General features: G+C 40.6%; 1 protein-coding gene across 1 annotated transcript in view; it reads right to left on the bottom strand.

The window, feature by feature from the left end:
- Positions 1–2444: 2444 nt before the first annotated feature.
- SLC35F2 (solute carrier family 35 member F2) overlaps positions 2445–16016 on the bottom strand; it is a 41449-nt gene continuing 27877 nt past the window's right edge. The window contains exons 5-8 of the mRNA XM_081952913.1: positions 12136–12292; positions 9561–9613; positions 8347–8501; positions 2445–5148 (exon numbers count right to left, since the gene is read on the bottom strand). Of these exons, the coding sequence (XP_081809039.1) occupies positions 4903–5148; positions 8347–8501; positions 9561–9613; positions 12136–12292 (611 nt within the window). The 3' untranslated portion in view covers positions 2445–4902. The remainder of the gene's footprint in view (positions 5149–8346; positions 8502–9560; positions 9614–12135; positions 12293–16016) is intronic.

A 16016-nucleotide genomic window follows, 5' to 3' on the forward strand; every position in this document is an offset into this window, starting at 1 on the left:
GGGATTTCAGCCATACCACTAGCAAACTTTCTCATTCACCTGGTGCTATTCTTATTTTCTCATATGAAATCTTGCAAGATGAAGCCAATTTGAATTTTATTTGGGTGTCTACAAATGTTCTGTGCTAACAATCCCTGCTCTATGAAACAGTTTCCATGTGATTAGATTCCCCGAGTCTCTAATTTTTTTTTTTTTTTTACAAGGACAGAATTTTCTGACTAAAGGTTTACTTGGTTTTCAACTTATTCACTGCCTGGACTACTTTGTTTTTATCCTGTATTGTACGGGAACTCAAAGGTGATATGCGTTTTACTTTCGCTTATTTTTCCTTCATAACAGCAATCATATGATGTACAGTAGATTGGGTTGAGAGCAAGCAACAGACTCATAATCACACAGTGAGCTTCTGGGGCTTAGATGGGCATCCCTGATCTTGTCCAATATCTCAACCATTGTACCACATGGTTCTCAAAACTCTCATGAATGTTTATCTTGTGAAAACACTTAACCAGGTGTCCAGGTTTGGCAACTTCAAGGCTTGTCGACTTCAACTCCCAGAATTCCTTAGCCAGCATGCGAGTTGACGTCCACAAGCCTTAAAGTTGCCAACGTTGGACACCCCTGGCCTAAATTATATATGATCATGTTAATGTAACACAATGTTTCTCAACTTCTGCAACTTTAAGGGCTTCAACCCCCAGAATTCCCTAGACAAGCTGAAGTCCACAAATTCTACATCAATCTAGCCATTCTGTGCCTCTGGTGAAGCATGCTGCAGTTCACCAAAACGTTATGTCTTTTAACAAAATGTGTTAAGAAGATAGGCTAAAGATATAGAAGGATCTTGACAAACTTGAACATTGGCACTATCTAATAAAATGAAATTTAATGGTGAAAAGAGTAAGGTTCTACATTTAGTCAACAAAAAATGAAATGCACAGGTACAGTATAGGTGGTACCTTGCTCAATAGTAGTAACTGTGAAAGGGATCTTGGAGTCCTAGTGGACAACCATTTAAATATGAGCCAGCAGTGTGCAGCAGCTGCCCAAAAAGCCAACATAGTTCTAGGCTGCATCAACAGAGGAATAGAATCAAGATCATGTGAAGTGTTAATACCGCTTTATAATGCCTTGGTAAGGCCACACTGGGAATACTGCATCCAGTTTTGGTCACCACGATGTAGAAAAGATGTGGAGACTCTAGAAAGAGTGCAGAGAAGAGCAACAAAGATGATTAGGGGACTGGAGACTAAAATATATGAAGAACGGTTGCAAGAACTGGGTATGTCTAGTTTGATGAAAAGAAGGACTAGGGGAGACGTGATAGCTGTGTTCCAATATCTCAGAGGTTGCCACAAAGAAGAGGGAGTCAAACTATTCTCCAAGGCACCTGAGGGTAGAACAAGAAGCAATGGGAGGAAACTAATCAAGGAGAGAAGCAACTTAGAACTGAGGAGAATTTTCCTGACAGAACAATTAATCAGTGGAACAGCTTGCTTCCAGAAGTTGTGAATGCCCCAACACTGGAAGTCTTTAAGAAGATGTTGGATAGCCATTTGTCTGGAAGGGTATAGGGTTTCCTGCCTAGGCAGGGGGTTGGACTAGACGACCTCCAAGGTCCCTTCCAACTCTATTGTATTGTGTTATTGTATTGTAAATTGCTGTCGGACTCCTGGTTTTCCTTTTTTACTTCCTAGGCCAGTGTTGGCTAACTTTTTGTTGCCGCGTGCCGAAAGCGTGCAACACCACCCCGCGCCCCTCCCACCTGTGCATGTGCGCGTGACCCCCATGCTCCCTCTGCCCCCCACATCTGTGCATACTCTCCCCACGCTCCACTCCACCACCTGCGCATGTGACCCCAGCGCTCTGTTTTGGGCCTAGTAGGCCTCCCTGCACCCTCCTTGGACCAAAAACAGGCTGCCGGGGGGCATCCCCGCACCCTCAAACATGTGCATGCATCTCCCGCATGCGCCCTGCCCCCCCTTGCTTCAACAGATAGTTGGGCCATAGTGACCTGAATGGATCTCAGAAGCTAAGTAGAATCAGCTCTGGTTAATACATGAATGGGGTGCATGTTGGAATTCCAAAATTATTGGCTTGACTGAAAAGATCTTGGAAAAAGACAATGAAAAATGTCTTCCAAAATATTACCAGGAAAATTAGAAGCTTTTACCAGGCCTAACCTTTGATGTAAACCATTCTCTACTTGGAAGACCACAAGGGGAATATAGAAAAGTTGGGTCTGTAGCATTTATGCTTCCTCAAATACAAGAGTCTGATACTTTTCAATATAATTCAAGAGGGCTGTAGCAAGCACAGAAAAGAGCAGGAAACCCAAGTTTGCACCTTATTTATCTCAAAAAATGCAGCAACAAGGGAGCCCCATAGGCATCAATTGGTGGTCTTCTGAAGAAGGGCAGCGTAAAATAATGAAATCAAATGAGTGAAAACTCAGAATAATGTTTTATTGTGTGGCTATTAAGCAAAACTAAGTTATACATTTCATTTCCTTTGTGAACAGCTGATGAAAAGCCTCAAATAATTTTGCTATTTATTCATGGGCAGAATGACTATATTTGATAAACTGTAACTTTAAATTGAGCCAGTAATATAAATCTAGAGAAAAGTTGCCAAAATAGAAAACAAAATAAAACAAAAGCAGCATATTATGAGTCTTGGGGGCGCAGGGGTTAGAAAGCAGCACTGCAGGCTACTTCTACTGACTGCCTGCAATTTGGCAGCTCCAATCTCAGCAGGCTCAAGGTTGACTCAGCCTTCCATCTTTCCAAGGTGGGTAAAATGAGGACCCAAATTGTTGGGGTCAAATATGCTGACACTGTAAACCACTTAGAGGGCTGTAAAGCACTGTGAAGCGGTATATAAGTCTAAGTGCTATTGCTATATTGTTTCCCTATGATCCTAGAAGTCAAGTTAATTCTGTCTTCCATTAGAGATACGATAGGTCTTACTATCCCAATGTGGTAGTAGAAAGCTCCAGCTACCTACTTTTCCCACAAGGATATATAGGGTAGATGTCAAATAAATAAGGTAAAGAAGTACCAAGGGGACATAATGGCTCAGAGGTTAAAGACACTGAGTTTATCAGCTAGAATGCTGACAGTCTGTGTTCGAGACCCAAGTGCTGTGCGATGGGGTGAGCTCCCGTTCTTGCTCCAACTTCTGCCCACCTAGCAATTCAAAAGCATGCAAATGTGAGTAGATAAATAGATACCAGATCGGTGGGGAGGAAAACGTTCTCTGCATTCCTTGGCATATAGTGATACTGGCCACATGACCATGGAAATGGTATTCAGACGTTGACTTCCTTGAGCAAGAAACGGAGATGAGCATGTCTAGAGTCAGACATGGGTGGAGAGGGGAAACCTTTACCTTTAAGAAGTATCTGAACAGTTGCTCTGAACAGTTGCCTAGAATTTTTCAAGTAGCTTGTATTCCAAAAAGACAAAAATGCACAGAGGACAATGAGAGAACTTAAGTCCTTGTGGTTTTCTCCCAAGCCACTTTGAAATAGGACCTGACTCCTTGTTTTCTTTTCCCAGAGGTGGGACAATAATTCTTTTAAGAGTCACCACATTATTTTTTAAATGCCATAAAAAAAGCAGGTTTCTTATGTTTCTTATCGCTCTTTTCAAGGGAAGTAGAAGGTACTACTTCTACTTCACCGAGTGCACTCAAATTATCTCACTGGAGTTGCTGGTGAGATGAATTTGGAATGGTGGCCAGTGTTCCCATTTTATTCTGCTTATATCAGGAGTGGGAGAACTTAGGGCCCTCCAAACGTTGCTGAGCTACAACTGTCAGCAACTCCAACCAGTGTGGTCAAAGGTAGGAGATGGTGGGAGGTATAGTTCAGCAACTAGACTTTAGCAAGGTGACGAATATCTCCCTTCTGTTTATATATACACATGCATCCATTGTCAGCTTTGGAAGCCATATTAACACCGGATGCTTCCACGCTTCCTCACTGGAGTTGGGGTTTTCAGGAACACTGACATTCGTACAATTTGGAAAACCACTTGTTAACAGTATCTTTAGATTGTCAAAGAAATTGATCTAGGAAATAGTTTATCTCCTGCAAAAAAAAAAAAAATATCTTGTTTGGTTGCTGCACACTATGCCAACAGAACAGGTACAATTCAAATATGTGCGTGCATACGCACACACAACTGGAATAAGGGCTTGATGCATCTTTTCGCGTCATAAAATTAGTCATGCTTTTTCTTCATTGATTAGCATCAGCAGTCAATGCAACTGAACCTAAGTATAATAGTCTTCAAGAATTGTGTTGCGATTAAATTCACGTGAACAATATACATTGTCTCTGCATGTTAATTGGATAAAGATCAGTGTCAATTACAGGATTCACACTTCCAAAATGCAAGATTTCCCATCCTCATGGTTTAGCAGCCTGGGAAGTAAGGATGCTTCACTAACCTTGATCTCTGTTCCCAGCCTCTCTGATCTTAGCTGCCATCTGATTTTAGGTTTTGTGTTTTTCTTTCTTGTTTTCCGTCTTTCCATTTTCTTATTTGCTAACCTCATTGACCGTGTATAAGTTTTAGAACATAAGAAACTACTCAAAATAAGACACACGTTTATTCTGAGTATAATCTGGCTTTCTTTGATAGAAAGACAGTCTAGTAGTCTCTACTTCTCTATTCACCTGTCAGCTCTAAGAATAATCTTCAGTGAACAAGAATTAATACTGGTGTTCCAAGTAAGGATCTCAGCCCTCCTTGTTTTGGTGATATGTTTCTAGTCTTTGTCATGAACACAGATTCCATCATTGATATTTCTCCGGCTTGTCCACCATAACGTAGTGCCATCTGGTGATGGTTTCTGATTTCTCCAGAGCAACTCCAGCAGCTAAAATTTCATATTTCACAAGGCTGTTAATTTTGTAGTTGTGTCTTCTGCCTGGCTGTCGTCTTTGTAGCTCTGCGTTGTCAGAGTGTCAGTGGATTCCAGGTGGTTCTCCTCAATTTTTAAAGCAAGGTTGTCAAATCCAGTACTATCTGCCATTGGCAAGGTGGTTGAGGGAACCTCTGCAGTACGGGTTGGGGTGGAGCAATACATGATAAAGCCAATCATGATGACCACAAAGGCTAAGAGATACAGCACGGAAAACTGTCCAACATAAAGAGAGAGAGAGAGAGAGAAGTACAGAGATGAATAGTCTTTTCCATACAACAAACATGGGTAACCATAAAATCCATCTACCCTAACAGAATAGAACAATAACTTTATTGTCACTTTGAATGTACACTAAATCAGCATACATTAAAGTGAAATTTCATTGCATGCAATTCTCAAAGGGTCACCATCTGCAATATACGCTACATAAATGTAACAAAATAAATAAATACATTAATTATGCCTAAACATCGGCATCCAGAGGAGTGAGGGATATTACATGTGTTAAGACAACACTGCATAAACGATGTAAATGATATCATTTGCACCAATTATAAGGTAAAGGTAAAGGTTCCCCATGTGCTAGTCGTTACCGACTCTAGGGGGCAGTGCTCATCACCATTTCAAAGCTGAAGAGCCAGCGCTGTCCAAAATCGTCTCCGTGGTCATGTGGCTGGCATGACTAAATGCCAAAGGCGCACGGAACACTGTTACCTTCCCACCAAAGGTGATTCCTATTTTACTTGCATTTTTACATGCTTTTGAACTGCTAGGTTTGCAGAAGCTGGGACGAGTAATGGTAGCTCAATCCGTTACGCGGCACTAGGGATTCAAACCACTGAATTGCCGACCTTTCTGATTGACAAGCTCAGCGTCTTAGCCACTGAGCCACTGCATCCCTGTGCATCAATTATATGATGATACAAATAACCCTCAATTTGTGTCATGTAGTATATGATAACATGATACAGTTGACATCAACATGGTTTATACTAGATGGCTAAGCATTTTGTGGGTTCTTTTTAACAGCAAAGGCTTTACTGAAACGACAGAGGATTCACTGAATCAAATTCTTTCAATTACATTGAATTACATAAATTACTGGGTTAACTCAAGACCTGTGCTATTTGATGGACAGATTAAGAAAATGGGAGAGGGAGAGTTAATTCTAGGCCTTGAGCCAATCTCACATCACTTTTTTGCTCTCTTTAGCCAGCGTACTTTACTGCGCATATTTGAATGAATTGCTCTGAGGTGTGGAAAGCTCTGCCGTGGTAAGAAAAATGTAATTAGTTGGTTAAATATAATTCTTCTTCTGAGAAAAGACCCTATTAAGAATTCTGAGTAAGCTGAAAAGCTTCAATAATCTTTAATCAACAAGAGTTAGTGCAATAAAGGTTTGCTTTTGAAGGTAGCTTCATATCATTCCAGCTCTGTATTAAATATTCTGAACTCAAAGTTGCTTCTCCAAAACTGCCAAGTATGCTTATTTCCTATCCTTCTGTTGAAGCTCAGATAGGTGTGACTGAACTATGGACCTTATGAATGAAAACAAAAGCTGTTTGTGAGCCGCTTCCTAACCTTGCCTAATTCAACCGTCAATATTATAAAACACACAGCAAGTCAATGTTATGGTATAAAGATGTTCTTGTCAGATACACACAATCCAGAGGTGGTATTCAGCAGGTTCTGACCAGTTCTGGAGAACCGGTAGAGGAAATTTTGAGTAGTTTGGAGAACCGGTAAATACCACCTCTGACTGGCCCTGTCCCCATTTATTCTCTGCCTCCCGAGTCCCAGCTGATCAGGAGGGAATGGGGATTTTACAGTAACCTTCCCCTGCCATGCCCACCAAGCCACGCCCACAGAACTGGTAGTAAAAAAAATGAATTCCACCACTGACACAATCCAATCCCAAGTACAAAGGTGGTCTATATGGAGAACAAAGAGCTTTAAAACCAAAAGAAATTGTTCTTTTGGATCTGAAATTAGCTGTAGGCCAAGAATCTGAGACAGCAGTTTTGCTAGGAAAATGACCTTTTGGAATCATAAATCTAAGCTTCTTAAAAGAAGTTTAATCTCATCCCCACACAGACATTTTAGCAAATCAGTTATCCAAATGAAGTAGATAATGCTGATTTATCACTCTAAAACATTCTGTGTTGGAGACTTGCAAAGCCCGCAGAGTTCACCAAATAAACCAGAGTAAACATTTATGGTTTGTTTGTTTGTTTGAATCCCTAGTGCTGCGTAATGGAGTGAGCTCCTATTACTTGTCCCAGCTTCTGCCAACCTAGCAGTTCGAAAGCATGTAAAAATGCAAGTAGAAAAATAGGAACCACCTTTGCTGGGAAAGTAACAGCATTCCATGCGCTTTAAGCATTTAGTCATGCCATCCACATGACCATGGAGATGTCTTTGGACAGCGCTGGCTCTTTGGCTTTGAAACAGCACCGCCCCCTAGAGTCAGGAACAACTAGCACATATATGCTACCTTTACCTTAAACTTTCAAGATCTTATTCAGACCATAGGGTTATTATCTCTGGGGAGCTTACAGAGAGCTAGCCTCTTTTCATGGTAATATGTGCTCTGACTTCTCCAAATTGCTATTCTCTCAACACAGTGGCACCACAGATCTCAAAATTCATGGCACTTTCAGGATCCCAAGTTTTAGAGAAACGCAACACCGCTTGCGTTCATACTTTTGAACTAATTCACAAAAATGCTTAGTTTGCTTTTAGCGGAGTAGGACATGTGTTCCCAGCAAGCGTGGTTTCGGAATTGTGGTTTTGACTCAGTGAAAAATAAAATCAAAATGACAATAAGTCAACAAGTCAAGAGTTAAAATGATAGGGAACCTTTTTTTATTCCAAGAATTTCAGCAGCTATAGACAAGGAACAGAAACGATTTTCCATTGGAAAAAGAAGAGGAAAATTGGGATATTAAAGAGACGCTTAATAAATCCAGCAAAGCTGTACACTTCTATATTTTACTACTGAATTTTGGGGAGGTGACTTATGAGGGCTCTTGGGGCCATAAAAAGGGACTGGAGGTTCCATGTAGCCACTAGCTGTCCTAATTTAAGCTAATGTGACTAACTGCCCACCTCATTTGTTGTCTGCTGCATGATCAGACACTTGACAGTCAGAGTTGCATTACCAGGGAAGGTGGCTAACATCCTTTTATTCCACCCAAAAATAAGGTATCTGCAGATACTCTTTTATTCTTTGTGCATCTGACGTAGTCTACAAAAAACTCTGCTGTAGTAAATGTGAAATTCTAATCAACGAACATTAACACTACAATAAATCAGTTAGTTATTAAAGGGTTGCAAAACTGCTGATGCTTTAAAACCTTATTCCAATCATACTTGAACGTCCTCAGTTATCGGGATCCAGGTTTCACTTACCTTGTAGCCAAACAGGAAAAGTCCAAAGAAAAGACTGTAGAGATCAGCTGTCAGGATGCCCAAATTGACGGAGGTGGCACTGGTCACTCTAATCACAATCGGCATGAAGCTGTACAGCCCAAACATGCACAAGGCAAAAGCCACGAAGAGCAGGGCTGGAGAAGAAATCAACGACTTGTCAGCTCAGAGATTGAATCTCAAGAAGATAAAAGGTGGGGCAAGGTGAAACACCAATACTGAGAAATTGCTCTCCCCCATCACCAATACTTTTGTAAAACTGTCATAATCTATGTCAGGAGTGTCAAAGTCAAGGCCCAGGGGCCAGATCTGGCCCATGGGGTGCTTAGATCTGGCCCGTGGAGCCACTCTGGAAACAGTGAAGGACCGGCCCGCTGTGCCATTGTCAGCAAAAACGGAGCTCCGTTTCCACTGGCAGAGGGTCGTCGCTGCCAAAAACGGAGCTCAGGAGCCCGTTTTCACTGGCAAAGAGCTCAGGCCAGTAAAGGTGCCCCCAACATGAATGACGTTGAGCTGGCCATGCTGATCCTGGTCACACCCACCTCGGTCCCCTGAGCAGGGTTGGGTTCCGGCTGCTGCTACTGCTGGTTTCTCAGGGACGTATATGTGCAGTACTAAAAAAAAATGTAAACCTACTTGGCCGAACTGGTCCAAACCGGTAGGAACCTACCTCTGCCCCTGAGGTCAAAAACAATCCTGATGTGGCCCTCAATCAAATCAAGTTTGACACCCCTGATCTATGTGCATATTGTCCCAAAACAGGTGAGACAACAATATCCCCAATCCCTAACTGCTGGTCTTGCTGGCTGGCAATGAACAGTAGCCAAACAACAGAAGGGAATTCAAGACTGCTAAATTAAACACTTATTGACGATTAATGTCGTATCCACAGACTTCTATAGCAAATGGAGATGACCTCAAAATGAAGACATATACACAGTGACTTCATTTTGCATTTATTATGCAGGGAAGATTGAGTTTAATTGTACTGATCCTTTATATTTGATGCAAGCAGAATATCTGGATTTTACACATTTTTTTTCAAATTGGTAACTACATAGCATTGCAAAACAAAAACCAATCCTCTCTAGCCCCACTTTGTTATTTATTTTAATTCACTAGGTAACATAATGAAAGTAGGCCTGATTTGCAAAGCAATTCAGTTTATTTGTTCCTGTTCCAACACTCATACATACCAATTTTCCAGTTCCACGGAATATTAGCTATGTCTCTGTGTTCCACAATAGCTCTAAAAATGGCAGGGGAAAAAGAGGAGGAAGAATAAAAACAGGAAAGAAATGCTCATTAAAATGTGAGGCTATTGTTTTCAGAGTCTAGAATAAAATAACAAGTAATAGATTAAATTAATAGACAAATCAGTTTATAACAAATTAACCTTTACTTAAAAGTTAGTTCCACATCTCAATGGTCAGAGTGTATAGAATTACAGCTTTGAGACACATTTTCTTGCTCCTTAAAGAACAGATTTATAACCGCATAAACCTTTAGAGAAAGGAGTCCAATTTGTCAAATAAATTCTCTTAAAATAAAACATTGTGCTACAAAGTGTTGGGAGGTAGGATTCAGATGATGGTGATATATTAAATATGTAATAAGTTTTTGATGGATTGAAAACCGTAACACACAAGTTAAGAGTTGTTGTTGTTGTTGTTTTTTAAAAAAGGACTCAGAACTTTCCAAAACTCAACTAAAAAATCTATAAAATGGTTTTATTGCATTCAAGTACACAAGTCCATATCTCAACATTTGGCCTATCAAAAAACAGATATTCATAGTACATTATAACAGACCAGAGGTTTACTAACTGAAACATATTTACTTGTTAAATCAATCAAGAATTCAATCAGGACAGACAGGACGAGAGGATTAAAATGGAAATTAAAAGCCTACTTGTTTAATATTCCTTCCACATCCTTTTCTCAAAGTTAATCGGCATTTATAAAGAAGCTAAAGAAGTATATTTATTCTTTAACAATTTTTTCTCACTTCTTCTTTTTACCAGAAATCTGTTCTAAATCCAAGTGTGTGTGTGTGTGTGTGTGTGTGTGTGTGTGTGAGAGAGAGAGAGAGAGAGAGAGAGATTGAGATTAGAATGGAATAACAATTGATTTAGCCATTTGACCATATCAAAAGTATAAAACTGGTCCAAATATACAAGTAGATGCAAAGAAAACAATAGTTCATAATATGTCATCACCCCTACAGTTAAGCCCTGAGGTAAATATTCCATTCTCTTCTAAATGGCCTTTGATATGTAAGAGTGTGATCTTACTAATAATATGCAGGTTTGTTCTCTGACCTCCCTTGAACTATTTCAGTTATATAAGGAACCACACCCAGAAATTCAGCTTGCTATTAACATTAAGTATTACTTAAGAAACGGTACGAAGAACACTGCGCTAGCAGCTAATTCCCAGCTTCAGGCTTTATTAGTTTAGTTATTACAATCAAATAAGTCAGTATGGAGAATGTGAATCCTTTTATAAACAGTAAGTCAGTCCATATGACAAGAAACACGAGAAGAACTGTTTCAAATCATTCAAAGAGATTCTGTTTTAACTTTAATTTTGGTCACCGTACTACTTAAAAGATGCTGAGACTTTGGAAAAAGTTCAGAGAAGAGCAACTAAGATGATCAAAGGCCTGGAGACTAAACCATATGAAGAACGGCTGTAGGTTTTTGGGTCTGGCTAATCTAAAGAAAAGAAGAATTAGGGGTGACATGATAGCAGAATTTCAGTATCTGAGAAGCTGCCACAAAGAAGAGGAGGTCAACTTATTCTTCAAAGCACCAGAGGGCAAGCCAAGAAATAACGGTTGGAAACTAAACAAAGAGAGAAGTAACCTGGAATTAAGGAGAAACTTCCTAACAGGGAAGACAATCAATCAGTGGAACAGCTTGCCTTCATCACTGGAGATTTTTAAGAAGAGACTGGACAGTCACTTGTTTGAGATAGTACAGGTTCTCCTGCTTGAGCAGGGGGCTGGACTAGAAAACCTCCAAGGTCCCGTCCAGCTCTATTGTATTCAATTCTAATTCTAACTATGTAATTACAAATAAGAGTTTGCAATTCGAAGGACCAATATAGATGTCTTACAAATTCTAAAGTAAATAAGCAAACCTAGAAATGAAACAATGAGACGAACAGTTGAATTTCAGCTTACTGAAAGTGTAAAAGATAAACAGTCTGTAGCAATGATTGCAGAAAGTCAGGATCTGAACTTACTAATGGTTAACCTCACAGAATCTTTAATTCCATGACTAATTCTATGAAAGTCAAAGCGATTATTTGCATGAATAACCATTGCCTGGACTTGATAATCCATCCAACTGCACAATCAGCTCATAAACGGATGAATACTGAATTCAGGCTATGAAATGTGCACATTAGATCAGGCCAGCAAATCAAAACGTATTTATCTTCAGTTGTTAAGGTGCAATCTGAGAGCTTCCCCTGTAACCTTGTGTCCTGTTTACTATGGAAGGTAAGAGGTACACATAGGAAAAGACACAAAAAGTTGAGAAGCAATAAATATAAGAAAGCTTGATGATGGCCCAAGTCAAGAAATGTGAAGATTTCGCCTGGTTACACCCTTGCAAGCCTACAGATGCTCAAACACCCACAAAGGTTAATTGCGATGTTAACAAGGGATTAATAATTACACCCACCAATACATAAAAGAGAAACCATTCTGTGCTGTGAATGGTTTTCTTAATTACAATTACAATACTTAATAGTAGATCCTTACAGCTGCAGACCGCTGAGAACAGTCCCAAACAAGCCCACCATTCCTAGAAACTCCATTCTGCTCAGATTTTTCACAATGTATTCCTCACTCACATTCGAAATGGCATATAATGAAGCGCCAAGGAGGACTAAGACATCTCCAACCACTACGTCACTTCCTGCACAGAAAACAGAGACAATAACAACAGAGGGAATTTGAATGGTAAAATTAAAAAGGGTGATTAATATTTCCAATATTGAAGTCTTTATGAGGAGTCTCCTTTCTCCTTCTTCTTCTTCTAGCAATCTCAACCAAACTTGATACACAGATGACTTACTCTCTGGAAACAAATATTGTGGGGGTAAAGGTAAAGGTTCCCGTCGCGCATATGTGCTAGTCGTTCCTGACTCTAGGGGGCAGTGGTCATCTCTGTTTCAAAGCCAAAGAGCCAGCGCTGTCCGAAGACATCTCCGTGGTCATGTGGCTGGCATGACTAAATGCCGAAGGTGCACGGAATGCTGTTACCTTCCCACCAAAGATGGTTCCTATTTTTCTACTTGCCTTTTTTTAATGTGCTTTCAAACTGCTAGGTTGGCAGAAGCTGGGACAAATAACGGGAGCTCATTCCATTACGTGGCGCTAGGGATTTGAACCACCAAACTGCTGACCTTTCTGATCGACAAGCTCAGCGTCTTAGCCATCCCTAACATTCCTTGGGGGGGGGGTGTTTGTTCTGTTAAGATACAGCCGTGCCTTAAAATGGCTTCTACCGTACTGCCGTAAAGTAGCTTCTACGGTACAGCCCAGAGTTTGACACCGCTGGGCTATTCCTTTCGAATGGAAGCATCTTGGTGTTTTGTAAACAAATATAAATGAGGGGAGCCTGGGTGCTGTGGTCCATGGGGTGGCAAAGAGTCGGACACAACTTAGCAACTGAAGAACCTTTTAATTCAATCCATGTAAAAACTATTGTGAGCAACGAATTTTATTTGATAGATATTTCTGTACAAAACAAACATATTACCTGATCTTGGATATTTTAAGAACTCCAGCAGAAACCGCACATTCTGTTAACGCCAATGATTATCTTGTCCAGAATCTTAGATTTCCTCCCCACATCTCTCTCTGTATTTTGCATTAATGGCTTAATTTAACTTTCCATGAAAATCAATAGATCAATCTCCTTAAGAGCTAGACCAAAGTTCTGCATTTCAGAAAGGTTCCAAATGGATGTTATTTTATTTTATTTTCAAGCCAAGACTTTTAGTCCTTGTTTTACTAAGCCTTGCTGCAACATGATCCTATTAAGAAGCTTACTCAATGTCCAAATTGTTCTATGCACATTTTTTCTATGGGCGGGGGATATTTTTCCAGGCAGAGCAACAGTCTTTTGAATAAGTGATATTAAACAAATGAAAAGTTTCTGAGGACTACGTTGCTATTGTAAGAAGGTAAGAGCTATTGGACTTCTGCCTATCATTAGGGCAGCCAGAGACTTCAACATGTGGGTCCTTTATTGAACTTATGATTTTATCTAGAATATGAATCTCGTTCTTTAAAAAAAAACTTATGAAACTTAAAAGGTAGGTGCAGTTTCCAGGGAAGAAATTGTCACCCGAAGATGGTTCTGCTAAAAGCAGATTCAAAGATTTGCACCACAGTGAAAAGTCAGCCAGAAGACTGGTTCTTCATAATTCCTCTCCAGATAAGAAGAGGACGTAAGATCAACGACAAGTGCTCCAAACAGTTGCTCCTCACAAGGAGACTGCAAAAGAGCGTTTTCTGGCAGCTATGAGAAACAAGGAAATAGCCATCTTTTGCTCAAACTGGGAGGGGGGAGGGTCAGCATATTCTAAAGGACACAGAGTTCATACTCAGGTAGTCCCTGACTTACAACCATTCATTTAGTGACGATTTCAAATTACATCAACATTGAAAAAAGTGACTTTTGACCGTTTTTTACACTTACAACCATTTCATCATCTCCACAGTTGCATGATCAAAATTCAGACGCTTGGCAACTGACTCATATTTATGACGGTTGCAGAATCCCAGAGTCGTGGGATCACCTTTTGCAACCTTCTGACAAGCAAAATCAATGGGCGAGTCCAATTCACAAAACAACCATGTTACTCACTTAACAACTGCAGTGATTCACTTAACAACAAGCAAGAAAGGTCATAAAATAGAGCAAAACTACTTTTAGAACATTTAGAACATAGAATAACAGAGTTGGAAAAGACCTTGGAGGTCATCTAGTCCAAACCCTGCTTGACCTGGAACAGTGCCATCATATCTGCCCTAGTCCTTCTTAGCGACATAAATTTTGGGCTCAGCTGTGGTCATGAGTTGAGGACTATCTGAACTTTATTTTCTAATCACTTCGGGAAATTGCTTTTAATTGCTTTTCAGCTATTAAGAATCTTTGGATTGGCAAGTCTGAAAAACTTGTTGAAGATTCCTTTAATCTTTAGTGAAAGATGTTCCAAATACATGTTTAAGGACTTCAAACAATTTGTTTTTTTGAATGAACAACAAAAGAGTAATTAGAAATTTGATTAGAAATGGACTAAGGGCCCAGATGGATTTTGGAGTCCTTCACATAAAAAATTCTTTTGTTTTGAATTCTTTAAAAAAAAAAAACATGATAGGAGAAGCCTTTGAAGATTGAACACCGGAGGGAAGCTGAGGGAACAAAGATTACAAGGAGAAGAACACTTAAATTTCACTTAATAATATACAATGAAGCAAAATATTTTAACGCTGGACATATCAAAGGATATTTTTGAACAATGGACCCAAAAGTTAATATTTAGAATATCTTCCTCTATAGGCAGACTGTATTTAAAAGATGTTATGCCAGAGGGATAAGTTACTGGACAAGCGTGCGGCCAATCTGAAAGGATTAAAAAATAACAGGCTTCAAGAATGGTATGGAAAAAGATGCTACACAAGATATATTAAAAGAAACTGGCTGATGTCTTAATTATAACAGATAAACAAGTAGCAAAGCAAGAGACCTACATAGATATTTTTTCCATTGACGTAAGAGGCCTGTTAAAGCTTTGAAGAATTGTGTGGCCGAGTTAAGAACCGTCTGAATAGAGGGGTTGGCAGTGAAGCCATGCAAAGGGCTGGATTTTCCTTCCCATTCCCCAAGAACTGCATGGAATAACGGATGGAATACGGTGGTAGGGAGGGAGGGGTCTCGTATACTTTCCTCACCACAAATGTCAAACCTTGGAGGAAGGCAATTGCTCCCTATGTTTTGGAGAAGAGCAAAGGACTGTGAGGGCGAACCAATGGCATGCGTGCCACAGGTGGCACACGGTGCCCTCTCTGTGGGCATGCGAGCTGTCACCTCATTTCTGATCTGCCGCGCCTACGTGCATGCCACCTTGGTCTTCGGGTTTCTGTTGCACCTGCGCGGGGGTTGGTAAATGTCTGGGGGGCCCACAGGCACATGCATGGGAGTGGGGCATGTACGGGGGGGGTGCACGCATGCGGGGAGCAAGGCGCGTGCAAGGAACAAGGCAAGTGCGGGGTCGGGGGCATGCAAGTGGCTTTGCACAACCATGGGGGAGGGGTCATGTGGGGGCCACATGAGCATATGTGGGATGGTGAGGAATATGCACTGGGCCAGCCCACGCATTGCATTTTGGTGGTTCGGACAAATTCTCGGGCACGTGTGAGCTTTAGGCACTCAGTCCATCACTGGCATGGTAGAGTGATAGCTAACCTTTTTCTCATGTGCTGAAATCATGCACATACACGTGACAGCGCATGTGCTCACACCCATAATGCAATGCGCCCTGACCCTTGCGCATGCGCATGCCCCCCGTGCCCCATTTTTGGCCTAGCAGCCTCCTGGGACCAAAAGCCAGGCGTGGGAGCGCACAGAC

This window comes from Natrix helvetica, assembly GCF_964273705.1.
Source record: "Natrix helvetica genome assembly, chromosome: 4".
NCBI classification, from domain to species: domain Eukaryota; kingdom Metazoa; phylum Chordata; class Lepidosauria; order Squamata; family Natricidae; genus Natrix; species Natrix helvetica.